The sequence below is a fragment of the Heloderma suspectum genome, chromosome 4 (assembly GCF_057233095.1).
Source record: "Heloderma suspectum isolate Gila_16-S chromosome 4, 16-S_ref, whole genome shotgun sequence".
Classification (NCBI taxonomy): Eukaryota; Metazoa; Chordata; class Lepidosauria; order Squamata; family Helodermatidae; genus Heloderma; species Heloderma suspectum.
In genome coordinates, this window is record NC_139461.1 from 253078146 (window position 1) to 253105470 (window position 27325).

The following is a 27325-nucleotide window of genomic DNA, read 5'->3' on the forward strand; positions in this document are numbered from 1 at the left end:
AGAATAACCAATCACATCCGTGGGCGGGGCCCCAAAGCAAGATCAGCACAAAAAACATCCGCTTCGGCGGCTCACGGACCCTCTGCCTTCAGTGCGCTTGCGCGAAGACTGAATCACCGAGGCCGGCGCGCTGTGATGTCTCGTTCGTTCTTCTTTGCCCTCCCGCTTCGTCATTGTTTTGTAACTGGAGCCGCGGCTAGGGGGAGCCTCTTTGCGCATGCGCTGAGGTGCGCTGTTACCGGGAGCACGTTGCTCTTGCCGGTTATAAATACTCCAGCCTTCCGGTTCATTTTTTCCCCGGCCCGTATCGTCTCCGTGGGCGGGTCGCTTTCCAAGCCCATGCCGTGTTTTGCACACTCCAGTAACCCTGCCGGAGGTGTGCGCGTGTTACGTGCGATAATAGTGCGAGTTCGAGAAAGAGCGTCGCTGCGTAGCGCGTGCCTGAGTGCGTGAAGGGTGGGGTGGAGAATTCCCTCCCCCACCAGCGCAACCTTGGGAAATACATTTGCAATACGCGCCAGGCTTGCTGGTGATCCCAGTTCCCTAGGCAGCCTCCCCCGACGGGGTGCCCTCCAGCAGAGGAGGCGGGTGGCTCCGATTTCAGTGGGGCCGTGTATCCGTTCTGGGTTTTAGTCACATCTAGCCCGAGCTCTAAAGGAGATATCCAAGGTGCTGAACCCGTTTGGGGGATTGGGTTCAGCCCCTTGGATAGCTCCTTTAGCGTTCTGGCTGGTTCTGACAGAAACCCAGAGCGCGTTCAGAGCCCCACTGACAGCGGGGCCACTCTTCGCTGCCCTCCAGATGTGTTGGATCACGACTCCCAGGATTCCCCAGCCAGCCGTAGCCCCACACATCTGGAGGGCACCCGCTTGGGGAAGGCTGGCTTTCCCGGGCTGTCTGCGCTCCCTTGCGTCGCTTAACTTCACGCTCCTCCGCATATCCGGCACTGCCCCGTGCGCCCTTCGCGCCGCGTTTGCATATCCGCGTCTTCGCCGAGCAGCCCTCCTCTTCCCGCTCGGCGCCTGGGAGGAGACGCTGCTGTCACCGGCACGAAGATACCTGCCGCGGCCGGGCTGCCCTGCAGTGCCTATTGCTCCGCCGGGCGTTGGAGAGGGCTCTTTGGCCGGCTGCACTCCCACTTGGGACTTACGGGACCGGCTCCCTCCCGCGCTCGAAAGACGCTGGGCTTGCGGTCTCCGTCGGGGGCGTGCAAGGTGGGTGTGTTGGGGCCCGGAAGCAGCGTCCCTTTCTGGCTTGGGTGAAAGGCTCAGAGCCGTCAGCTGTCCCGCTCTGGGCATTAAGGTTTGTCAACGTCCGCACCGCCCGGGTGTGATGTGCTGGCGACTTTGGACCGGGCACAGTAATGCTGTCTCGCCTAAAGGGCTCTTGGGGTTCTGCATATATGACTCATGAGCGAGAAGAATGGTGACGATGAATTATGTTCCAGATATAGGATGCTGAGCTTTATTTAGGGCAGCCTCCCCCAACTTGGTGTCCTCCAGGTGTGTTGAGCCACCACTCCCATTATCCCCATCCAGCATGGCAGGTTGGGGAAGACTGCTATAAGGTATTATCACGCATCCCCTGGCCGCACAAAGACCCCTTTGGGAGAAGAACACCTTTTCGACTTTTCCTGGTTTTTGCTTCACCTTTTGCAAACAATCTCTGAGTTTCTCTCTTGTCCTGACCTTGACAAGCAACTTCCATGTAGCTTCCTCCTCTCTCTCTGTCTCTCTCTCTCTCTCCCAGCCCCATTCCTCCTGCAATCCCTGCTGGAAGGAACGTCAGAGACAGATTGCTGCTGTGCCTGTTCTTTCTTTCTTCCTGAGAGCTTAGCATTTCATAACGCTCCTGTTTTGTTCTACATCTTTCTAGAAGAAGTCCAGCAAGCCAAAAGTGAGAACGTGTGTGCCTTGCAGCAATGTCAGGGGATGCAGCTCCAATCCTAGAACAGGTAAATGGCAACAGTTGCAGCGAAGAAAACAAACCTTCGAATCTGAGAGCCTCGGAGAAGAAGTGCTGTGAGTATTTGTGATGGTTCTGAGGAGCACATTTTTCCTTGGCACTTATAGAAGTACAGAGGGTCAGACAGTGAAGTGCTATTTCTTTTTTTTCTTTTTTTTTTTTGATCACAGTACTAAACAGAGGGGAGGTTTCTTTCCCAGGGCGATGCTATTGATATTTTGAGACTACGCTGAATGATATATTTACGTTCCAGTACTGAATGGTGGTGGATGTACTCTGCCTAATAAAAGCTTCATGCAGGATAAAGTTGGTTGGAATAGGATTGAGAAGGCCTGGGTTCAAATCTCCACTCACCTACAAAGCTCACCTGAGCCAGTCATTCTTTTTTATCCTCACCTATATCAAAGGGCAATTATGAGGATAAAAAGCCCTTGGAGTGGGGTGGGACCAAAATCATGTACACTGACAGGAGTTCCTTAGAGGAAGGATAGAACAAAAATGTAACAAATATTATTTGAATAGAAGTACTTTAAAGGAATTGGTTATGGAATTAGTCATCTATTCAAGAAGTCAGATTTCTACTGAAATATTGAGCCCCTTCCCCACTTTGAAGAGCTGTGTACTTTTAGTGTGGGACTGGCCCATGTGCTGTGGGATCCTACCTCCTAAGAGACTTTCTATGATTGTGATGGTCACGCAGTACTTTGCTGGTAAATTATAAACAGCTCCAGGACCAGGATCCTTTAACCTATATTTCTCAGTACTTAGTACTTTGTATTTGTTCTAGATGTTCTGGGAAGAGGGTGGGGAAGAAAGTGAATGTCAAGTAAGTAGGTCAATGGGGTGACTTCTGTTTAGTACTTTGTAAACCCAACAGTTTGAGGGCAGTCTTGTAATTACACAAAATACTCACACATCCCACTGGTGGGTCCCTCTCCACCACCATGGGGTATCACTGGTCTGCAACCCAATTCTAAATATTTTATGTTGCTTGTATGATCACAGAGCTAAATCTCTACAGTACTCATGTAACAACTTGGTTTGCAACATTGTACTGGCACAGTTGTTTGCATGCATTTTATTTCTGCTGGCACAGGACTCTTTTTCTGAGCTGTCGCATGGGCTCCGTTTCTCGGAAGTTTTATTTGTGGAATTTTATTCCATCCTTAGACAATTAAAGCCACACTAGATTCGACACAGGAGACATGTTTAACAAACCCTTGGCAGGATTCAGCTACAGGAGAACGAAATTTGAGCAGCAATATAGTGTGGGAGAGTAGCTGCACAACCTTTTCTATTGGGCTGTTTTTCGGGGGGGGGGGAGCATTGTCCCAACCACATCTCCCCTGTAACGTCTAGTTGGTCAGTTAGTTGTTGCCCTAAGCCAAGCATCATACATCTACTTTATATTGCACGACACTTGGACTTGATCAGATCCATTGGGGAACACCAGCAAGTGTATTTTCCCCTCCGCAGCAATGCCCTGACTTTTTGTGAATGTTTTTCCTTTTATTTTTCTCTTATTTAGTGTTTTAAAGGTAGAAACAGCCATGTAGCTATCCCCTTTCAACAAAGCTATGTTCCCAATTCCCAGTCGGTAGCTTGTGAGCTGGATAGGATGCTGTTGGGTTGGATCCAAGATCTGCCTTCCATGGACAGAAGGGGTTCACTCACAAGTTCCCTCCAGCTGTTTTGGGGATCCTCCTCCCCTCCCCCACAGCTCACACCGTTTAGCAGGTCCCCTTAAAATGCTGTGTAGCATTTTCAGTGGACTGTAGGGGCTGCTGTCAGGAGGAGAAGTCTGCTTCCACCAGCCCAGTTGCACACACCTAAATCTGGATCCAGCCCATTGTCTTTGGGTTTGGATGGCAGGACCCTAACACTGAGCCTCAGTGACTTCCTGGGTAAGCTCTAAAAACTGCTTTCTCTTTCAAAAAGACCCTAGCTTATCTTCACTGGTCTACTTATTTTTGATGCTGGGCACAGTGAATCTCTTTTTTCTGAAGCTCTGTTGAAAACAAAGCAAGTTGCACAAGAACACAGATTTCCTTTCTTGCAACTTCCATTCTTGCAACTTCCATTAATTTCCGTCTGGTTTGCAGAGAGGTTCACACTGTACTATGCCCATTTTTATTTTATAATCTACTTTCTTTAACCATGAAGAAACATTTCCTTGTTAAGTTTTTGTTAAGGTGCATTTCAGAGGAGAACTTGTCTCATTAGTAAAATCAGCAGGCTTTAGGACATGATCTTATCAGAAGTCCAGATGAACTTAAGGCAAATCAGTAATGAAGTAGCTTCAGGTTTCTGTCATATGATACCTGTCAGAGATGGAGTTTGCCATATTATATCTGTAGAATGTTGACAACTGAATCCATTACAGTGGGCAACCAGTGGCCCTTGGCCTAATTTCTGCAAACAATTAGTTCAAACCTCTGGCAAGAGCCATCTGTCTGTCCTCAGGCAGTCCATGGGGCAGGGATGGATGGGAGGGGAGAAGGCTGTGTCAGAAAGAGAGAGAGAGAAAAGGAGTGGCCCACTTACTGCTGGCTTTGGCTCAGCCCACTGCCAGCATGCAGCCCCTAACAGATTACCCTCAAGGGACAGAAAAAAGATCCCCGTTGGCATTGACTGCAGTAGAGTCAGGATTTCTTGGGAAAGTACCTACAGGTTCCACAGCACTTCTGCAACCTTGGCCTTTCAGTCCGTGCTATACTTGGCATAAACCAAATACAGATCTCTGTCAAGAATCACGAAGTATTCTTTCATCAAGAAAAAAAAACCCTATGTCATAATGAACAACATTAAATCCTGCATCATGAGCAACTTCTGTTCATTTCATGGGAACTTTGGAATGAAAGATAGTAAATTCTGTATCTGGGGTAAAAGCAAAATAAAAGACTAGTTTAATTTTTTAGTTCTGCATTCAGCATGTTCAGAATGGAAGCTGGCTCTATTTGTGCTCTCTGGAGGGATCTTTTGAGTTTAACATTTCTTTCGCTTAACCTTGAAAAGCCTCCAGCTTAATGGGAAACATTTAAAACTCTCAGTGACATACTCAGTTTGAGGCACTTAATCACTGGCTATTTTTTGCTCTGCTAGCCCACTTCATTCGCAAACACCTAAGAGACCATGCCATGGTCTGCTGATTAATGATGGGAAAAGACCATGGTGTCCTTGTTTATGGCAGATGTATGGGCAGAAGGAGTAGTGGGAGGCATATATTCTGTTGACTTCTTGCCAGCATTTTCTTTTTCTGCTTGTAGAAGCTACTGATTTTTGTCTCTGCTTTCTTTATAGCATGGGCCTCTTATATGACCAACTCCCCTACTCTGATTGTAATGATAGGCCTTCCTGCAAGAGGCAAGACTTATGTGTCGAAGAAATTAACTCGCTACCTCAACTGGATTGGAGTGCCCACAAAAGGTTCTTGCATACTTTTATGTATGGGATGCTGTTATAACCTATTGGCTGAAAGAATAAGAATGATTCTGATTGTATGCATGACAGGCAGCCGAGGGAAGGAATGTGTCCGTGGGTGGCTGAGAAAGCTGGCAGTTAGAAACTCAGATTAATCTGATCCTGGTTGATTGAGTATGGCTAGAAGATATTATCCTTTGACCTCTTCCCAGAGTTTAAAAGTTATTCTGGGTCTGCTTCCAGATGAAGCTTTTATCATGCAATCATCACAGAATTTTATGGGGAGTCCAGAGGGTGACGTCTTCCATTTGTAACTATCCCATGTTTTCCCACCATTGCTTCTGTCTGTTTTCTTTCCACAAAAAATCCATGAAGGAGGAAAAGACTGACTAGCTGCACTACTTTTGATTGGTCATAGCTGGAGACCTTTATCTGGAAGCACCCTGAATCAGTGCTACGTAACAACAGTGTCATAATATGATCCTTGTTATTAGCAGTATTGGTACTGACCAAAGAAAAGTGTTTTAGTAGTACCCCAAAAATAGAATTTCAGTTCTTTATTTGTTGCCTAATTTAAGTATATCTCTCAATGCAATCCTCAAATTTTGATGTGGTTGAGAATCCCAATGAAGTCTGCAGGCCTCTACAAACTTTGTAGTTCAGTTTACCTCTGCCTCTTTTGCCCATTTGAATAAAGAAAATAACAGGACTCTCCCTATCTCATTTATAGTCTCGCTATGTTCAAAAGATAAAAGTTTAGTACTTAGAGGCATTCATATAATATAACTTGGTGGATGAGTTGACCCTGTTATTTATTAATATCTCTATTTAAGTGTGGCTTTAGGAAAAAAGTGAAGGGTGAATTTGAATGTATAGTGATATTTTAATAAGTGGAAATTAGATACCAAATTTGTGACTCATTAATGTAGCCCTCACCGATGCAATGAATATGAACTTGAGCACGCTCCGGGAGAGAGCGCAGGACAGGAAGGCCTGGCATGCTATGGTCCATGGGGTCACGAAGAGTCGGACACGACTGAACGACTGAACAACAACGACAACAATGTAGCCCTTCTAGGCTGCAATTCATCACTCATATTCTATTGGGACCCACTGAATTTAATAGGTCTTTTCAGACTCTATTGCTTTATGGGGATTGTGCAGGTTGTGAATTACAGTCTTGATTTGTAAAATGCACTATAAGGTTAGGGCACAATCCAGACAAAGAGAAGTGCATTTAAGTCAAAGAAGTGTTTGATATGTTCTTAATGTTCCCCCACTGACATCAATAGGCTTAAAACGCTTAACTTTGGTTAGATTGTGCCCTTTGTGATTAGAATGTGAGGTAGGTCATTTTACAGATGGGAACTGAAGCTGAAAGAAAGTTGCTTGGCCAAGGACACATAATGAATCCTTGACAAAGGTGACACTTGAACCCAGGTTCCAATTTTAGTGTTACTTCCACTGAACGGAATTGGCTCTTGTAGTCTCCTACTAGTCAAGCTAGATTCCTATTTGTGGATTCACATTAATCAGTTATCCTGTTACAAATTGTATAAAGAATATGCTTGCAAAAGTTATGCCACAGTACCAAACACTTCTAAGGGTAAGTTCCAATTAGTGAGATTTAAATGTGAATAACTGAACTGAAGTTCTTAATTTAACTCTTGCAGTTTTTAACTTGTAAAAATTTTAGTTATCTGAATACATCCAGGAAGGCATGCAAATCACTTCTTTGCTTGGTGAGATAATGTTTATTATGGAATGTTATCAACTGAATTGTTTCATTTGCCTTTTGAAGTGTTTAATTTAGGAGTCTATCGTCGTGAAGCAGTAAAATCATACAAATCATATGATTTCTTCAGACATGATAATGAAGAAGCCATGAGGATTCGAAAGTAAGCCAATATCATCATCTCTCAAAATACTGGTAGCTGTTCAGTATAAATGATCTTAGACTAATATCTGTGTTGCTACTTTTGCATATAATTGCACTGAATAGCTCCCAATAATAGTTTTCACACACATGTAGGAAGAAAGCCAGACTATGAAGCACATGGTCTTCGATGTCTATATACTAATGCCCAGAGTATGGAAAACAAACAGAAAGAACTTGAACTCTTAATACAAGAAGGAAATTATGACTTAATAGGTGTAACTGAGACTTGTTGGGATGACTGTCATGACTGGAATACAGCAATTGAAGGATATAACTTGTTCAAAAAGAACAGGAGGAACAGAAAGGGAGGTGGGGTTACACTGTATGTGAAAAATACATATCTCTGCACAGAAATACAGGAGGATGAGCTTGGTAGCCCCATCAAGAGCATCTGGGTCAAAATAAATGGAGCAAAGAATACAAGGAACATGGTGGTCGGAGTCTACTACCGGCCACCCAATCAAGGAGAAGACGAGGATGAAACTTTTGAAAAGCAAATAGCCAATGTTTTAAGGAAGCATGATGTAGTAGTAATGGGGGACTTCAGTTTCCCTGATATTTGTTGGGAGACAAATTCTGCAAAACATGGCCCCTCCAGGAAATTCCTGACTTGTGTGGCAGATAACTTCCTCCTATAGAAAGTAGAGGAAGGAACTAGAGGATCGGCTATCCTTGACTTGATCCTAACCAACAGAGATGACGTAGTGGATAAAGTAGCAGTTACAGGAACTCTGGGGAAAGCGACCATGTTGTACTTGAGTTCTTGGTTCTGAGGGAAGCAAAAGCCGAGTGTAGTCAAACGCGTACCCTGGATTTTAAGAAAGCTGATTTTAATAAACTCAGAACAATGATCAGTAAGGTCCCACGGCAAGTGACTCTAATGAGAAAAGGAGTCCAAGATGGGTGGGAGTTTTCAAAAAGGAAATTCTCAAGGCACAATTACAAACAATTCCAACAAGAAGAAAAGTGGAAGACAACAGAAGAAGCCAATGTGGCTTCACAAAAAGCTTAGACATGATCTGAAAACAAAAAAGGACACATATAGGAAGTGGAAAGAAGGGCAAGTAACAAAGGAAGAGTACAGGCAGATAGCACAGAATTGCAGGGATGGTGTCAGGAAGGCTAACGCTGAGAACGAGCTGAGGTTAGCAAGGGATGCTAAAAACAACAAAAAGGCTTTCTTCAGCTACGTGCATAGTAAAAGGCAGAGGAAAGAAATGGCTGGTCAGCTATTAAATAAGGATGGCAAAATGATAACAGATGACAAAGAAAAGGCAGAGGTGCTCAATTCCTACTTTGGCTCAGTCTTCTCCCAAAAGAGGGTCTATGCACTTCACTTCAAAAGAGGGTCTGCACTTCACCTGGCAAAGGTGAAGTGCAGGCTGAAGGGGCAGGATTGCAGCTTGAGATGGATAGGCATATGGTCAAGGAACACCTAATTACTTTGAATGAGTTCAAATCTCTAGGGCCAGATGAACTGCATCCTAGAGTAATAAAGGAACTGGCAGAAGAACTCTTGCAACTACTGTCTATTCTCTTTGAGAAATCATGGAGGATGGGTGAAGTGCCAGATGACTGGAGGAGGGCTAATGTTGTCCCCGTCTTCAAAAAGGGTAAAAAGGAGGAACCTGGGAACTACAGACCAGTCAGTGTGACATCAATCCCTGGGAAAATTCTGGAGCAGATGATAAAGCAATCTATCTGGAAGCACCTTGAAAACAATGCAGTGATTACTCGAAGCCAACATGGATTTGTCAAGAACAAATCCTGCCAAACGAATCTGATCTCCTTTTTTGATCAAGTAACCTCCCTTGTGGACCATGGGAATGCTGTAGACATCATATACCTCGACTTCAGCAAAGCTTTCGACAAAGTGCCCCATGATATCCTGATGAGCAAACTAGCTCAAAGTAGTAAAACAACGATCTGGTGGATCCACAGTTGGCTACAGAATTGGACTCAAAGAGTGCTCATCAATGGGACCTTTTCAAACTGGGGAGAGGTAACGAGCGGGTTACCGCAGGGCTCAGTCCTGGGCCCAGTGCAGTGTTTTTATTAATGACTTGGAGGAGGAGGTGCAGGGAATGCTGATCAAATTTGCAGATGACACAAAATTGGGTGGGATAGCTAATACTTTGGAAGACAGAAACAAAATTCAAAGTGATCTTGATAGACTGGAGCGCTGGGCAGAAAACAACAGAATGACATTTAATAGGGATAAATGCCAAGTTCTGCACCTAGGAAGAAGAAACCAAATGCACAGTTACAAGATGGGAGATACGTGGCTCAACAACACTACAAGCGAGAAGGATCTTGGAATTGTTGTCGATCACAAGCTGAATATGAGCCAACAATGTGATGTGGCTGCAAAAAAGGCCAATGCTCTTTTGGGCTGCATTAATAGAAGCATAGCTTCCAAATCCTGGGAAGTACTAGTTCCCCTCTACTCAGCACTGGTTAGGCCTCATCTGGAGTACTGTGTCCAGTTCTGGGCACCACATTTTAAGAAGGATGCGGACAAACTGGATTGGGTTCAGAGAAGGGCAACGAAGATGATCAGGGGACTGGAATAAAGCCCTATGAGGAGGGACTGAAAGAACTGGGCATGTTTAGCCTTGAGAAGAGAAGACTGAGGGTAGAGATGATAGCACTCTTCAAGTACTTGAAAGGTTGTCACAGAGAGAAGGCCAGGATCTCGTCTCGATCATCCCAGGACACGGAATAATGGGCTCAAGTTACAGGAAGCCAGATTCCGGCTGAACATCAGGAAAACTTCCTGACTGTTAGAGCACTACGACAATGGAACCAATTACCTAGGGAGGTGGTGGGCTCTCCCACACTGGGGGCATTCAAGATGAGGCTGGACAGCCATCTGTCAGGGTTGCTCTGACTTGGATTCCTGCATTGAGCAGGGGGTTGGACTCGATGGCCTTGTAGGCCCCTTCCAACCCTACTATTCTATGATTCTATGAACATTCTGTTTCTAGGGCTGCGATCCTATGGTCCTTGGGAAGACGTCCCAGGAGCAATAAGACTTTTTTTGCATCTCGCTCTCTAAGGGCAGACAGAGAGGTCTGCCCTTGGAGAGAGAGTTCTGACTCTGGAAGCCCCCTGCCAGCTCCCGTGGCCCTTACCTGGGCCACTGGTGTGGGTCAGGAAAAGCTGTATCTCCTGGCCACCAGACCTGCTCCCAAACCAGATCCTGACCTATGCCAACGTTAGAACTTGCGTAGATCAATTCCTATCTGTTGGTTTCTGTGGGAGGGAATTCATATAAAAACAACAACCTGAAGAAGAAAGGAAAGCCAGTCCAGGAGGGTGGAGAGTAGACATGCCGCTCTTCCCTCTCTTCCACCCAGCTGGTTTCACGTCATCAGGACTTTGGATTCCTTCAAGGCTCTGACATCGGAGCTCTCCATAGCACAAAGTAGAATTGCGCTGCCCACCTTTGAAGATGGAAAAGCAAAAGAATCTAACAGCACATTGTGCATGTTTACTCAGAAGCATGTCCCACTGTGTTCAATGGGACTTCCTCCCATGTAAGTGTGTATGGGATTGCAGTCGTCATCTTGTAGTAAGAAAGGTGTGGCAGGCTGAAGGACAGAAAAAGTTGAAAGGAAGGGCAGAATAAAAATAGCCAAGAAAGTGAGAAGACCTGTGAACCTCAAGCTGGGGCTAGATGTAAAATTTATTAATAAAAATACTCTGACATATTTTGGCAAATATCTTTTTCAAGAGTAATGGCTACAAGTTTTCCAATTTCAAAAAAAGTGGGCTGTCAGAAGTTCACAATTAAGGTCCACAGCGTGAGGGTGATTCAATATTCTGCTTCTAACTTAGCACTTCAGCAAGGGAGTAAATGTTATTAGTACCATGTCCATTATAGTAATTTATACTTTGCCTTTATATAAGTCTTTTGTTATCTCTTTAGCGTGACTTGTAGGGTTGTTTGTTTTGGATAAAGCTTGTTCTATTAAAGGACTTATTTTAGAAACAAGCACAGGCTGGTAGAAATATAACTACCATTTGGAAGAAGCACAGACACATTTGTGAAAGAGTAGACTGTAAATATCTGTATTCTTTTTGAAAAAAGCTGTTGCTGGTAGGAATAAATAGAATTTGGGCAGTCCAAAGCCATAAGAGTCCCAGTATAGGAGAAAAGGCGGGATATAATAATAATACTAATAATACTACTGCTAATAATAATAATATAATAGAGGATTAATGGGAATTTTAGGAATTAAAGCACAGCCTTCAGGCTTTTTCACATGTTTCAAATCCAGGGATCTTGTATAGGAACTGCATTGCCACCTAGTTTCTTCAATGAATTGGACAGTTTTAGAAATGCCACTACAAGTATTGATGTTCTGGCAGACTCACCACAAATCTGACTTCAGTGAGAGTAGATACTGAAAAAGGTTTCAGTGGGTTTTTCTTTCAAACATAGAGTTGGAGAGAGAAGAATACAGCTGTAAACTATATCCCACTGAATGACTGTTTCAGATGGTTTGGCTTCTCATTGCTTTACAACTCATAATTTTTAATTTTAATTTTTGCAGACAGTGTGCCTTGGTGGCCCTTGAAGATGTGAAAGTTTATCTCATGGAGGAATGTGGCCAGATTGCTGTAGGTGTACACTAGATTACTGGTCCAACTGGTGATTTGGGATCCACTACTGGGTCACTGTCTGACTTAAGTGGGGGAGTGGTGTCACCACAACAGCAGCACTGTCACCATACAAATATATGATGAAGTAGGTTCCCAGATGCATGTTTGGCCTAAAGGTGGGTCCCAGGTCTGAAAAGATTGGCAATTACTGGACTGGATGAATGAGAGCTTATGGAAAATGTTTGGACCACATTTACCCACCTCTGAGTATAGAATTGGGGCTGAGGAGACAGAAACTTGGAGGTTGTGCCAAGGGGTCTTTTTCATGGTTTGGCAAGGAAAAAATGGGAAGTTTAATGGCAAATAGAAAAATTGTTTCATTAAATGCTTTCTCACAAAGAGAATGTTTTTTGGGGGGCGGGGGGTATTATATAGTTGTCACTGCTCTTCATACTTTCATAATACTTTTATTTCTAATATTAACTATATAGTTGTTTTGTGCTGTTTGATCATGTTACACTTGAAATTGGAGATAAGTTGTTTTATATTGATGTAAAATACCTAGGATCAATTTTGATCAAGGGTGATATATAAACAGTTTAATAAATAGCCAAGACTGTCTGTAATTGCTGTTTCTTCTGGACCTGGCACTGAGGCCCCTGAGGAGATCGTATAAGCCCAACCACTCACGCAGACTTCTGCTGCAAATCTGAAACTGTTTATCACCCAGTTCTTTCATATAGCCCATCTCATGCTGAAGCCTTTTGGGTTTGGCTCTTAAAGAGACAGTACACAGGAGTAAGTGTGAACCAGCCCTTGTTGTTGTTGTTCAGTCATTCAATCGTGTCTGACTCTTCGTGACCCCATGGACCATAGCACGCCAGGCCTTCCTGTCCTGCGCTCTCTCCCGGAGCATGCTCAAGTCCATATTCATTGCATCAGTGATGCTATCTATACATCTCATCCTCTGCCGTCCCCTTCTCCTTTTGCCTTCAGTCTTTCCCAGCATCAGGGTCTTTTCCAGGGAGTTTTCTCTTCGCATTAGGTGGCCAAAATATTGGAGCTTCAGCTTCAGTATCTGTCCTTCCAATGAGCACTCAGGGTTGCTTTCCTTTAGGATTGACTGATTGGACCTCCTTGCAGTCCAGGGGACTCGTAAGAGTCTTCCCCAGCACCACAGTTCGAAAGCATCAATTCTTCGGCGCTCAGCCTTCCTTATAGTCCAGCTCTCACAGCCATACTACTGGGAAAACCATAGCTTTGATGAGATGGACCTTTGTCGGCAAGGTGATGTCTCTGCTTCTGACTATGCTGCCTAGGTTTACCATAGCTTTCCTCCCAAGGAGCAAGCATCTTTTAATTTCATGGCTACAGTCATCGTCTGCAGTGATGTTGGAGCCCAAGAAAATAAAATCTGTCACTGCTTCCATTTCTTCCCCTTCTATATGCCAGGAAGTGATGGGGCCAGATGCCATGATCTTAGTTTTTTTTAATGTTGAGTTTCAAACCAGCTTTTGCACTCTCCACTTTCACCCTCAACAAGAGGCTCTTTAGATCCTCTTTGCTTTCTGCCATTAGGGTGGTATCATCTGCGTATCTGAGGTTGTTGATAATTCTCCCGGCAATCTTAATTCCGACCTGTGATTCACCCAACCCAGCGTTTCTCATGATGTTCTCTGCATATAAGTTAAATAAGCAGGGCGACAATATGCAGCCTTGTCGTACTCCTTTCCCAATTTTGAACCAATCGGTTGTTCCATGTCTGGTTCTTACTGTTGCTTCTTGACCCTCGTACAGGTTTCTCAGGAGACAGGTAAAGTGGTCTGGTACTCCCATGTCTTTCTGAATTTGCCACAGTTTGTTGTGATCCACACAATCAAAGGCTTTAGCGTAGTCAATGAAGCAGAAATAGACATTTTTCTGGAATTCTCTTGCTTTCTCCATGATCCAGCGAAAGTTGGCGATTTGATCTCTAGTTCCTCTGCCTCTTCGAAACCCAGCTTGTACTTCTGGTAGTTCTTGGTTCACATACTGCTGAAGCCTAGCTTGTAGGATTTTGAGCATCACCTTGCTGGCATGTGAAATGAGCGCAATTGTACGGTAGTTTGAACACTCTTTGGCGTTGCCCTTCTTTGGAATTCTTTGAGATTCAGCATGCGATTTATGCTCTGAGTTGGGCTTCAGTACCATCCATTATTAAATAATTAGTGAGATTCAAAGATGTCTAGGCATCTGGGTATTTATGTTTTGTCTCCCAATGACTGAAATGTTCATAAGATATTTAAATACCATAGGCAATTCCAGCAGTTGCAGCTATTGCTACTTAATATTACAAGTTTATCTTTTTTTCCCCTTTTTGTTTAGGTCTTTGATGCAACCAACACAACCCGAGAGAGGCGTGACATGATCTTAACTTTTGCAAAAGACAATTCTTTTAAGGTGACTACTTCATTGCAACTTTGTCCCCGTACAAAGTCAGAAATGACTCATTTTGTGCTGGAGCAGGAGCTTGCCAGTTGAAAAGGTATTGACACCACTGGCAATCTGGTAAGCACATTTTTGGATTCCTGTAAATGAGCAAAGCTCCTGTGCTGCCATCCAGGATAACCCATTCCCTCAGCCCCTGGGCAGCAGGGCCTTTAGCTCATTCTGATCTCCCATCTGTTCACATAGTTGATTGTAGGGCCAGCATGCATCATGCAGTCAACATACAATATGCAGTCAACATTTGTGGAGTTAGCAGGATGAAGGAGAAAATGATCTGCCTTTTCCAAAATGTTTCCTGTGCTTACAGTTGAACAATAAAGCACTAAATTACTATGTAAGAAGCGTTTATGGAGATGCAGCTATTATCTTGTTTTGGGTTATTTCTGATTAGGAAGGATTTATTTCTAAATTAGGAATATTAGGGATCTGATACTTACTGTAGGTACAAAATCTGAGTGAGACATTTCAGACTCCAAGATGATGAATGTCAACATGGTTTACTAAGCATTTTTTCTATATATTTTCCCTTTGCAGGTTTTTTTTGTGGAGTCTGTCTGTGATGATCCAGAGGTCATTGCTGCCAATATTTTGGTTAGTATTGTACATCCTCCAAAGGCTGGCCATGAAGTGTTCTACTTTAACTTTCAGCCACTAAAAAGGCTGGCATTACTTCATTGTTACTAGGGGCAGATCTCAAAGTTTGTGATATTTAAGACAAGCTCAACACTCTGTGCGTCTTTTGTGCTTGCCACTGGTGTAGCAGCATTCTGTGCAACAATGAATTTTGTGTGAGCAATATATATTAGGGAAGGGCTGCAGCTCAGTGATAGAGCACGTGCTTTGCATGCAAAACATCCGAGGTTCAATCCCTGACATCTCCAGGTAAGGCTAAAAAAAGACTCCTGACTGAAACTCTGGAGAACTATTGAGACACTACTGAGCTACATAACACTAATATTTTGCCCAGCAATTTTCATAGCTTTCTGTGGGGTGAGAATGGTCCCCAGAGATTGGATTAATCTTTGGTGTAGGCAAATTCTCAGAACTTTTGGGTGGCGGCTGAGGTTACAATTAATTAATGATGAGGTGGCCAAGGGGTTCTCCTTTTTTCCCCTTTTCTTTACAGAAAAAGAAAAAAGAAAAGAAAAACTTTGCTATCACTTCAAGCAGCAATTAGGCTGTCCTCAGCAGTGCAGCAGGGTTCCCTTCTAACTTGGGACAGAATGCCCCACGGGGCTGATGCTACATTCTTGGGTGGGAGGGAGGTGGCTGCTGCCATTGGCCAATTCTGCATATATATATTTCCCCCATAACTGTGCATACGTTACATTTCTAAGACTGTTGCTGCATTTAGTTGTTGCAATTTTATATGAAGTTTCTTTGTAGAAACTGGTGGCTGCTTCCTTAGATGCTGGTGGCCACTTCCTTAGATTCAGTTCCAGAAGAAAACAGTCACTATTTGTTCAGGCATGGAAAGCTAAGGCAAAGAGTTGTATTTACATGAATGATGTAAGAGTTTCAAAGCTACAATGAAGGCATTAATCTATTGACCTTGGGACATATTTTCCTATGAAGATTGTACTGCAAACATCTTGCATGCAAAGGTAAAAGAAAGAGAAGCCCAGTCTACCACTCTACATAGCAAATGCCACAGTATTCATTTAGAATTTGTTTCTATGCCAGGAGAAGATAGACATCTAGAGCACAATTGCATGCGTATTTCGATAGAAATAAGTTCTACGCCTGCCAGCTATGCTTAGGGTAGTATTTAGTGTTATTTTCTACGTGGAGTAGAGCCGTTGAAATGAATGAGACATAAGTTAGTAATGAGTAACCTAAATACCATTAATTTCAAAGGGTCTTCTCTGTGTAGGACTAACATTGGATACTAACTTTAAATAATATATTTTCAGAAGTGTAGGGAAGGTATCGCTGCTATGTATAAACTATCATTGAATATGTATTGCTGAATATGATTGTATCACTAAATATATATAAAGATTGCTTACGTTTTAAAAAGTCTTTTTTGGTTCCATCAGGAAGTGAAAGTCTCCAGCCCCGACTACCCAGAGAGAAACCGAGAGAATGTGATGGATGATTTCCTGAAGCGAATAGAGTGCTATAAGGTCACCTATCAGCCTCTTGATCCAGTTAATTATGACAAGTAAGATGCACAGCAAAGGAGCTGTGGGAATTCTGAGTCATAGGTTTGGATGCAGAGACACGCTGGCGGAAGGGGGTGGGCAGGAGGTGACTTTCCTGCCCCCTCCAACTGCTAGCACCTCCCCCAACCCCCTGAACAGCCTTTCCCGAGAGTTGGGGGCCTTTCAGCTCCCCACACCACAGGCCATCCCATTCAGGTGGGCACCCTGACCCGCAGAAGAGGCTGCTCAGGGGGCCTGCTGGGTGTAGGAGGGGCAGGAAAGTAACTTTCCACCCACTGTTTTCCACTGGCACATCTCTGGAGACAAGCTATGTTATGTTTTGAGGATAGAAGTAGAGCAGATATGGGGTCACTTTATTATTTCCAGAAATATATTATATGAAACTGTCAAGAGCGCCCTAGCTGCCTCTTACAGTCTACTCCAATAGCCAACTCAAGACACAGACAAAAGGATTCTTTTCAAGGCTTTAATCCTTTTACAACTTAATGACTCTTTCAGATGCTAATCACCAGCGACTAAGCAAGGAACAGCACTGGGGAAAGATAGCAGAGTAGCCTATGCTCCAGGTTAGGCAGTTGGTCCCCATTTGAAGGAGAATCACAGGAAGACCCTGAACTTATGGGCTAGGGAGAGATCCTCCCTCTTTCCCTTGGGTCCTCGGGACGCAACCATTGCTTGCGCACCAAACGAGCGCTACACCTTTTCGCGCCCTCCAACTGTCGTCGCTCCCGGCGTCGGCGTCAAGCGTCCAGCCCCCCTCCAGCACTCTCTCGCTGCCAGGGTCACTATCTATCCCAGGAATGCTGGCAGGAGGAATCTCTGCCAGCTGCTGCGCCTGTGAGAGATGAGCGAGCTCCTTTCCCACGGATTGCTGTTCCTCCTCAGAATCAGAACTGCTCTGGGGTTCTATCGGCTCAGTTTCCACCCTGACAGAAACATAGGAAATTCTAAAGGAGCAAGGGGAGGGGAAGTTCAAGTGACTTGAACTTCCTCTTTTCTCCTCTTGTTTAGAGCATCCAAAGCCACCCTGTTTAGTAGCAGAAACAGCAATTTTATACCAAGTTCCCTTTTTTTGTCTCCTGGGACTGCTCCAAGATTCCTCTCTATTTTTAGTAGTATATAGCAGTGTCCTTGCATGTTTGAAGTTCTCCATCGCTGAGGTCTCCATTGTAAAAAACAGAGTTTTTTCTTGTAACTTCCTCGAAATATGTTTCTGACACTCTAAGCACTCATCTACTACAGCACTAACTTGTCCATTTTTGGTTCACAGGGATTGCATTATAGGTTTATAGCTGTCTGCCTACTGGTATCATAGAATCGTAGAATAGTAGGGTTAGAAGGGGCCTATAAGACCATCGAGTCCAACCCCAACTACTTTAACTGTTACTGAGCTGTAAATAATGATGTTACTAGTTCTGGTTCAGAATGTGAATTTTTCCAGGTTCAGTTGTGTTACAAATCAACCATCATTTTCCTCATAGATTTTTCTCTGCACATACGCAGATTTTCATTTTACATTCTGAGCCAATCAGTGAATTTTCAACTTCCCCACAAATGTTCATCTCTTTTTCATTGCTAACTAGTCAACTAATCATAGTTTAAACAGCTCTGTGCTATGCAAAAGTTCCAAAATGACGATACTTAATGCCCCAAGAGTTCTCTGAGAAAGCTTGTGAATACTGAGTGGAGGGGAATTCACCCATCGCTACTTGTAAATGAATCTTATGGGCAGTATCTGATTGAGCCTGTGTGCCAGTGGGACCAACCACTTGCACAATGGGGATTTAGTGCTTCAGAAAGCAAGCTAAAACAAGTGGAAATGCTTGTTATGGAACAAGAGCAGGTCAACAGAGTTCGCCGAAGGGAGCTCTGCTGACCCGTCCCACTCTGGAAACCAGTGTTTCCACTCATTTTGGGGCTAACTTTATGAAGCACTATATCCACACTGTACAAGCAGTCACAGGCAGCTGCTGGCGCAACAGAATCAGTGGGAGCACAGCAGCCTTGTTGAGTACTGCCTTTGATTTACACAGCAATCTGCTATCCCATGTTTTAAAATATTTCTACGTTTTGGCTTTATTTCTACACACCATTGGCAGGGATGTTTGTTAACTGTCACCCTTATAAATCACCATGCTGAACACATAAGAAATCATGCAAAGAATAGTTTACAGTAACATTTAAAACTTGAGTAAACTATGTGGAAAATGAGTTTGCCTGGTATCCAGTCATGCATGCACAGCAGAATAAACAAACCCAACAGGGCAAAAGTCAAGGGAGAATGCAAGGACAGAGCAAGCTGCTAAAGGAAGTGAGGCAGGTGGCTACCAGGAAGAGGGGCTTTCCTGCTGTGGCACCCCGGCTGTGGAATGAGCTCCCTCAAGAGGTTCGCCTGGCGTCTGTGTTGTACTCCTTTCAGCGCCCGGTGAAGACCTTTTTATCTTCCCAGCATTTTAGCATCCTACTCTTTTAGCTCTGCTGTTTTAAATCTGTATTTTAAATATCTGCATTTCTGCCAGGTTTTATTCTGGTTGTACTTTTATATTGTGGTTTTAAGCTTTTATATTTTATATTGTTTTATGCTGCGCTTTGTGGTTTTAACTTTTGTGAACCGCCTAGAGAGCTTCAGCTATTGACAGTATACAAATGAAATGAAAATAAATAAATAAGCTTGGCCATTATAGCAGTCAGGATAACAGAGTATGATATCAACCTGCAACCAGTTCACACATCTATATGCATCTATATATCTATATCACTTCATAGTATAGTGACACGTACTATGTCTCACTTCACACATAGCTTTATGTGTGAAGTTGCTCATTGAAAAGTGTAGTATTAGAGTTAATATTTGGTGACAAGAAAGTTCTATATGTGATTATTAATCTTACTCACATTCATGCATTATTCATGGGGCCACCAGGCAAGTACAAGGGGGCTTCTGTGTTGGCTTATTCCTACATTCTAGCCACTTCCATATTCAAGCCACTTGATGCTACAGCCAGTAAGAGATGAACATGCAGTTGCATAGCAGGCCCTTGATAGCCATCTTTATCTACAGCTGTTAATATTTTAGTAGCGGGAGCTTCAAAGTGGTTCAGTTCGGTCTGCTCAAACCAATGGCACAACGTACATTCCCAGAGGTTCCCAATATAGATTCTGTAAGTTTGTCATCATCAAATTCAGTCATGTTTCGATGCCTGCTATTTCTGGTGTTTTCTTAATTCCAGAGACCGTTCTTTCATTAAGGTGATCAACGTAGGGCAGCGCTTTCTTGTCAACCGTGTCCAGGATTACATCCAAAGTAAAATCGTCTATTACCTCATGAATATTCATGTTCAGCCACGCACCATCTATCTTTGTAGACATGGTGAGAGTGTGTGCAACCTTGTCAGCAGGATTGGTGGAGATTCAGGTCTGTCAACACGTGGGAAGCAGGTATGACCTAAGTATAAGGTTCATCACTCTCTGCATTTGCATATCAGCAGCTAATTTGAGGCTCAGATTTTCTGCAGATATTCAGTTTCAGTTGAGCTGAAGACACCTACAACAATCACATGAAATAAAGGATTCATCCTAAATTTATTCCACCGGTAGCATTCCTGCTGGTGTGACTGAGTTTAATAAATACCTGAATAAATTCTGAGAACACTTGTAGATTTTTCCATCATCGCATTAGTAAAAATATATATTTCTCCCAGTAAAGCAGACATTTTTTAATAAAAGCCTCAATCATCATAGAAAGGAATAACATTGGATGTGATCATTTACATTGGAAAGGTTCTTAAGCTTAAGTCAAGAATGCACTATTATCTGCCCTCACATATATGTTCTGTCTAGATCGGGGTGGGGGACATTTTTGGGGTGGGGAACCAAATGACCCCACACTCAGCCCTTCATTGGCCAGTTGACATCAGGGGGCTTCAGCCTGGGACTTGCTTTGTGGTGGTGTGAGCTTTGCCTAGCTGGGAAGAGCTCATGTGCAACAAAGCTGACTGAAGTGGCGACTGGAGGAGTGTTTGATTGGAGCACTTTGCCCGTTCTGTGTCCTTGCCAAGGGGGGAAGGTGCGGTGCGGCCAGCTCCCCAGGGTCATGCACCATGTACCTTCCACAAACAGATTTGGCAGTTCTTCCTAGTGCTGGCCAAGTTGCCCCACTCCCCACATCCCTGATGTTATCTCGACTCTCTGATGGGAGATAAGAGCTGGGATTCTCTTGTGCATCACTTGCCCAAGCAGCACACAGGGGAATCCCCACTGTTATCTCTGCTCAGAGATTTGAAGTAACAGTTGAGATTCCCCCAGGGGCTTTGGGAATCCAAGGAGGTTTTGTGGGCCAGAGGTTGCCTATCCCTGTTCTAGATCATGGTTTGTATGTATCCAGTGGGTGTCCCTCTGTTGACAAGAGGCTTTTTTATCCAGCAGAGGCTTCCAGCAGCAGGATGGGGAAGCATACAGTTTTCAGCAATTTCCTCTCCTTCCTGCAACTCCCCATGCTCCCCCCAAATTTGATCTGGAGGACTGGGAAACTCTTTAGCACAGCGTGGAAGGTGGCAGAAGGGGGGCTGCAGGGAAGGGGGAATTGACAAAAATTGCCTCCCTCCTGGTTCTGTTGACAGAAGCCTCTGCTGGATCAAAGACCCTTCCATCTGGAGAGACACCATTTGGATATAACCCAATGGATGTGGTACCTTTTTGATGTTATACATTGTTTGGGAAGAGGTTTTGCTTTGCCAAGGACCCATTTCATCCACACCTTCCAAGTCCCCATTCCCTGGTGCCACTGTAGCAACCTTCCCTGACAAATGTGAATAGCATCTAACCTATGTTGATGACCTCATCTTTGTAATAAAGAAGGAGAAATCTTTTCCAAGTGCACAAAAAATTGCACAAGCCTCTCAGTTGTACTGTCTTGTCTCCTAGTTTGCACAAGCCCTGAAAAAGTTCATCAGAGAGCAGGAGATTGTGGATCTGAAGGTTTGGACAAGCCAGTTGAAGAGAACAATCCAGACAGCAGAGTCCTTGGGGGTACCATATGAGCAATGGAAGATATTGAACGAGATTGATGCTGTGAGTAGAATGGTGGAAAGGCCAAATGCTGGATCCAGGGTGGTGGGTGGGTAGGTTTTTTTCCATAAGGATCAACTCAATTAAAACAAAAAAAAACTCTCAAAAAATTACAAGAATTTAGCTACTCTGAGCAAGTAAACCAGATTCAGCAAAATGCATCATTAGTCTTAATTTCAAAAGTTTCAGCTCAATCGTATGAATATTTATTCAGAAGTAAATCCTAGCAAGTTTAATTATGCTTACTCCCAAATTATGGCTGCAGTCCTATGCACACTAAGTAATGTTATCAAAGTTAATGGGACATCCAGATCTAGGGTTGTGAAACCTTTCTGTATTCTGAAAAAAAGGCTTCTATAACCTCTCTGAATGATTTTCCCTCTTGTCTGTAGATGGCAGCCAGCAAAGCTTTTGTCACATATATTGAGAAATTACACAACTACAGAATGCAGTTTTGTATTTCTTTTTGATCTTCTGGAACTAATTTCTATTTTTCTAGGGAGTATGTGAAGAAATGACCTATGAAGAAATTCAAAAGAAATATCCAGATGAGTTTGCACTTCGGGATCAAGATAAATACCTTTATCGTTACCCTGGAGGGGAAGTGAGGAGGTTTTATAATCAGTTAATAAAATATTGCCACTTTAACTTTATAGGTTTGAAAGGACAGGCAAGGACATGCAGGAACAACTGCTAAATAAAAGGGAACTACAATAGAGAACTCATTGAGCTGGTTTGGATGTCATGATAAACCATGGTTTATCGTCTCAGAATTGAGCGGCCCACAGCAAGCCTCGGGTTATTTGTTTATTTATTACATTACTGTACTGTCCAATAGCCAAAGTTTTCTGGGCAGTTCACAAAACAATACTTCAAATAATAAAATACAATAATGTAATAAAACATAATATAAAAACAGTTTCAAACAGAATAAAACCAGAGTGAAAAACAAAGTAAAAGCCAGCAGCAATATAAAGATCTTAAAACACACTAACATGATTTTTTAGAACTAAAGGACTAAAAAACCTGGGAGAAGTAGAAGATCTTCATATGGTGCTGAAAAGACCACAATATTGGTGCCAGACAAGCCTCTCTGCAGAGGGCATTCCACAACTGGAATGCCTCCACTGAAAAGGCCCTCTCATTAGTAGCTACCTGCCTCACCTCATTTGATGGGGACATCTGCAGAAAGGCCTCTGAAGATGACAGGTATATGGGAGGAGATGATCCTAGGGAGGAGCCTGGCCCCAAGCTGTTCAGGGCATTAAAAGGCAATTCCAGCACTGAATTGGACCCCCAAATGGACTGAAAGTGATTGCAAATCACAAAGCACTGGTATAATATGATTACATTGGCCCTCCCCATTAACAATCCCACTTCTGTTGGACCACCTGAAGTTTCAGACTGTTTTCAAAAGCAGCCCCACATATAATACGTTGCAATAATCCAAATAAGAGGTTACCAGAGTGTGGATAACTGTAGCTAGTCTATGTCTGTCCACATAGTAGGGATGTACGAAAGTGACTTACCTGTTTGCGGATTATGTTTATGGGGGGGGAGGTGTTCCGTCCCTCCCCGTGGAATCCTTGATGGGGGGGAGGCGCTTCGTTCCTCCCCCCCCCCCCGGAATCCTCGAATGGCCGGCTGTGCTCTGCGGCAGCTCCGCGGAGCAGCCAGCCAGGCCCAGCCAGAACAGAGCCATCTGCAGCCGGATTTCCGGCCGTGGAGGGCTCTGGGTAAAAAAAAAAAAAACCCCGCGTACACAAATGGCGGCGGCTACGGCCGCCGCCACCATTTGCGTTCCTTCTTTTTGGCCATCTTAATATACGTAAATATTTACATAGACTAGGGATGGTGGAGAATTTCTCCCCGAATCTTCGGGGGGCCAAGCGCCAACGCATTCGGCCCCCCGAAATCGGAGGTGAAATTCTCCACCACCACCCCACCCACCCCCTGGGGTGGGACTTACCGTAGCCGAATGTCCCTCCCGGCGGCGGGTCCCGGTGGCGGTTCGGCGGGCTTTTGGCGGGGGCGGGGGCGGCAGCCGGTCTTTTGACTGGCTGCCGCCGCCGCCATTACAGCTGAAGTAAAAAAAAACAACAACCCCATGATAGGCTACGTAACGATTAACGTAGCCTATTACGGCTAGATCTCCAAAGTCAGCCGTGATAGGCTGCGTAAATCATTACGTAGCCTATCACGGGGTCATTTTTTTTTTTTTTTTTTACTTTCGTAGTTCACGGCCGGGGAGACGGGGCGCTTCTCCCCGGCCTGAATTTCGGCCGGGCGAGGCAGGAAGCCTCCCCCCCTGGCCTGAATTTCAGCCGGGTGAGGCGGGACGGCTCCCCACCCCTCGCCTGAACTTCGGGGGGAGAAGCAAAGCGCCTCCCCCCCACCGCGAAGCAAGCTGCGAGACCAGGTAAGTGACTTTCGTACATCCCTAACATAGACTATGACAGCGAAAATAAAAGGGAACGCAAATAGCGTAGCGGGCGCTATTTGCGTCCCTTTTTGATTCACCGTTTTAGCCTACGTAAATCTTTACGTCGGCTAAAACGGCGAATCAAAAGGGGACGCAAATAGCGCCTGCTAGGCTATTTGCGTTCCCCTTTATTTTCACCGTCGTAGTCTACGTAAATATTTACATAGACTAAGACGGCCAAAAAGAAGGAACGCAAATGCGTACGCTGGTGTTTGTTTTTTTAAACACACCCAGCCATGATAGGCTACATAAAGTTTTACGTAGCCTATCACGTCTTTTTTTTTTTTTAAACCCACCCAGCCATGATAGGTTACGTAAATCTTTACGTAGCCTATCATGTCTTTTTTCTTTTTTTACCAAGACTGGAAATGGCGGCGGCGGCGGCAGCCGTCCAGAAGACCAGCCGCCGGAGCCCAGAAGATCCGCCCCAGGTAAGTCTCGTCCTGGGGGGGATCCGCGGGGGGGCGGGGGGGGCAGGCCGTTCCGCCACAGATTTCGGGGGGCCGAATGCACTGGCATTCGACCTCACCGAGATCTGTGGCGGAATTCTCTGCCATCCCTACCACATAGGGTCATAGCTGGTATATCAGCCTAAGCTGAACAAAGGTGCTCCATGCCACCAAGGCTGCTTTGAACCTAATCCTTTAGGGAGAATGCAACCCCCTCCATAACAGGCTGAACACCACTTAGCTGGGAAGATGAACCACCCACTAACAAAAGCTTTGAATTGCCCGCATCCAGTCCAGTATCACATCAGTTCATGCACTTCCCCCTTGCCCAGAATGACCACAAGGAGATAGGAAGCTTTCACTTCCATTTTTTATTAATCTCAGCTTATCATTTCATCTGAACTGGACAAACTGTGGTTAATCTTAAACATCAGGCCGTGGGTTAATAAAAAATGGAACGAAAGCTTCTGAACGTCTTATGACCATGCCACAGTAGAGCGGAATGTGCAAGCCCAAGGTTCGCTGCTGCTTGTTCCTGTCACTATAAACCATCGTTTATCATGATGTCCAAACTGGTCCATTACCAAATCCTTAGATATGTATGATGATTATCTGAAGTCATTACGACTCCATCAGGTAGTCTTATGTTTACATCATCAAAATCTCAATTTTTTGTACATTTTAGATTTTTAAAATCAAAATTCTGGTATAGCCTTCAGACCTACTTCTTGTAGCATCCATTCACACATTTTCAGAAATTAGGATAATTCTTGTAACTCAGAAGAAAATTCCTGATCTTTAAAATTGGAGTATCTTCTAGCTCTGTGCAACTAATGTCTACCTTAAGAATTTTCACTTAGAATGGTCAGGTTGGTCCATGTAAGCCGCTGTGAATTTTCTAAAGGAAGAGCCATGTTAAATGTATAATAGAAAAACACTGTAACAATAATAAATTATTCCAGTAAATTAAAAAATACTGAATGCTTTGAAACTCCACCTTAACAATGTGTGAAATGAAATGATTGTGCCTTGTTTCTGATTAGTATGTTTCATTCTTTTTTAGTCTTATCAAGACTTGGTCCAGCGCTTGGAACCTGTGATTATGGAGCTTGAACGTCAGGGCAACGTCCTAGTTATTTCTCACCAGGCGGTAATGAGATGCTTACTGGCCTATTTCCTTGATAAGAGTGCAGGTAAGAAATCGAACAGTTCTTTGTACATTTGTACCAAAACAAATGAGGTTATTAAGTGGAACAACATAGGGCCAAACTGCAGGTGATACTAAATGCATCATTAGCAACCACATCAAGTGTGTATGTGTTGCTTTTTTTAAATATACATTAAAAGCAGGCATAGGATCCTCTGGCTTTCATCAGGACTGTAGTATATTGGGAGAATAGATTTAACTCTTTCCTCCCATACTATGATCCTGACAAAAATCACCCCCCCCCCCGTCAGACATACACAAGGAAAGTTCCCATTGACACATGCTATTAACGTGTTTTTCGAAACCTGACATAATTGCTAATGATGTATTTACTGTCACGTGTACTTTGACCCTTATTTCCAATAAGCAATTATTACACTTCTGATCAAGGTTACTGACATTCAATGCTGATGTAAAATCACACATATATGTATACAAAGTCCTTTTCTGATCCTGGAGAGTATGATATTTATATACAGTGGGGCGGGAGTGTATATGCAGAGCCCTTTTCAGGCATTTGCCTGAACAAATGAGAGCTTAAACTGGGTAGGAGGACAGGGCCATGCATGCATCCCTCTGCCCCCAATTTTAGTATGTTGAGCAGCATGTTCTGAAGGGGTGTTCTACTTGTGTTTGCTTGAACATGACTAGAACTCTCCATGGATTCTGGACACTGCTTTATCAGAGCCTGCAATCATGCAGAGAGTTCTATTCCATTGAAACAAATGCGAGTAGAACTCCCCTTCAGGCCTCCTTGCCCAGTGCAGGAAGGTTGGGAACTGAGAGGGTGGGGTCTGGCAGGCAAGAAGTGGTAGAGAGTGGAGTTTAAGCCTTCATGCACTCAAGCAAATTCTGGAACAGAGCTAAGCTTTGGTAGTGTGAATAAGTGGTGCAGTGAGGAAATACTGAAAAGGTGACCTAAGGAACTAGGATTAAATTGTGATGTTACAAACATTTATCCACATGTCTTTGTTCTTAATTTCTAGTCTCATTGTGGCTCCTTATGTTTTTAAAATGTTGCTCAGTAACTTTGGGTTACTGCTACACATTAGAAAATGTATGTACTACATAACCGGGTAGATATATTTTTGAAATATGGCAAACAATATATAAATCTATTAAATAATAATAACAACATTGGAGAATCTATACTACACAAGATTATAAGTGCAGGGAGTGTGTTGAGTTTTGTTTTTGTTTGTTCATTTCTGTACTGCACTTAGAATGCAGTAGTGATGCACATTGAGGCAAAAAATCCTAACTTCATGTATATGCTGATGGAATTTCAGCTAGTGGTGACTGACAAAAAAAAGAGATCTTGGGATTCTGGTGGACAGGTCAATGAAAATGTCAATCCAGTGTGTGGCTGCTGTGAAAAAGGCAAATTCTATGCTAGGCATGATTAGGAAAGGAATCAAAAATAAAACTGCCAATATCGTACTGCCGTATACAAATCTATGGTGCGGCCACACTTGTAATACAGTTCTGGTCACTGCACCTAAAAAGGAAATTGTAGAGATGGAAAAAGCGCAGAAA

At 43.8% G+C, this 27325-nt stretch overlaps 1 protein-coding gene across 10 annotated transcripts in view; it reads left to right on the plus strand.

Moving 5' to 3' along the window:
* Positions 1 to 44: 44 nt before the first annotated feature.
* Positions 45 to 27325, plus strand: part of PFKFB2 (6-phosphofructo-2-kinase/fructose-2,6-biphosphatase 2) — a 63763-nt gene continuing 36482 nt past the window's right edge. For 6 of the 10 annotated variants that reach the window (XR_014790660.1, XM_084853376.1, XM_084853372.1 and 3 more), the window contains exons 1-12: positions 239 to 1214; positions 1876 to 2021; positions 5266 to 5391; positions 7187 to 7283; positions 11884 to 11950; positions 14297 to 14371; positions 14954 to 15010; positions 16459 to 16583; positions 19815 to 20022; positions 21508 to 21654; positions 22151 to 22255; positions 25646 to 25775. Coding sequence is in view for 9 of the 10 variants with exons in the window: in XM_084853376.1 (XP_084709502.1) it covers positions 1922 to 2021; positions 5266 to 5391; positions 7187 to 7283; positions 11884 to 11950; positions 14297 to 14371; positions 14954 to 15010; positions 16459 to 16583; positions 19815 to 20022; positions 21508 to 21654; positions 22151 to 22255; positions 25646 to 25775 (1237 nt within the window). In the remaining variant the exon portion in view is untranslated. The other 4 variants (XM_084853373.1, XM_084853379.1, XM_084853381.1 and 1 more) reach the window with 4 other exon arrangements.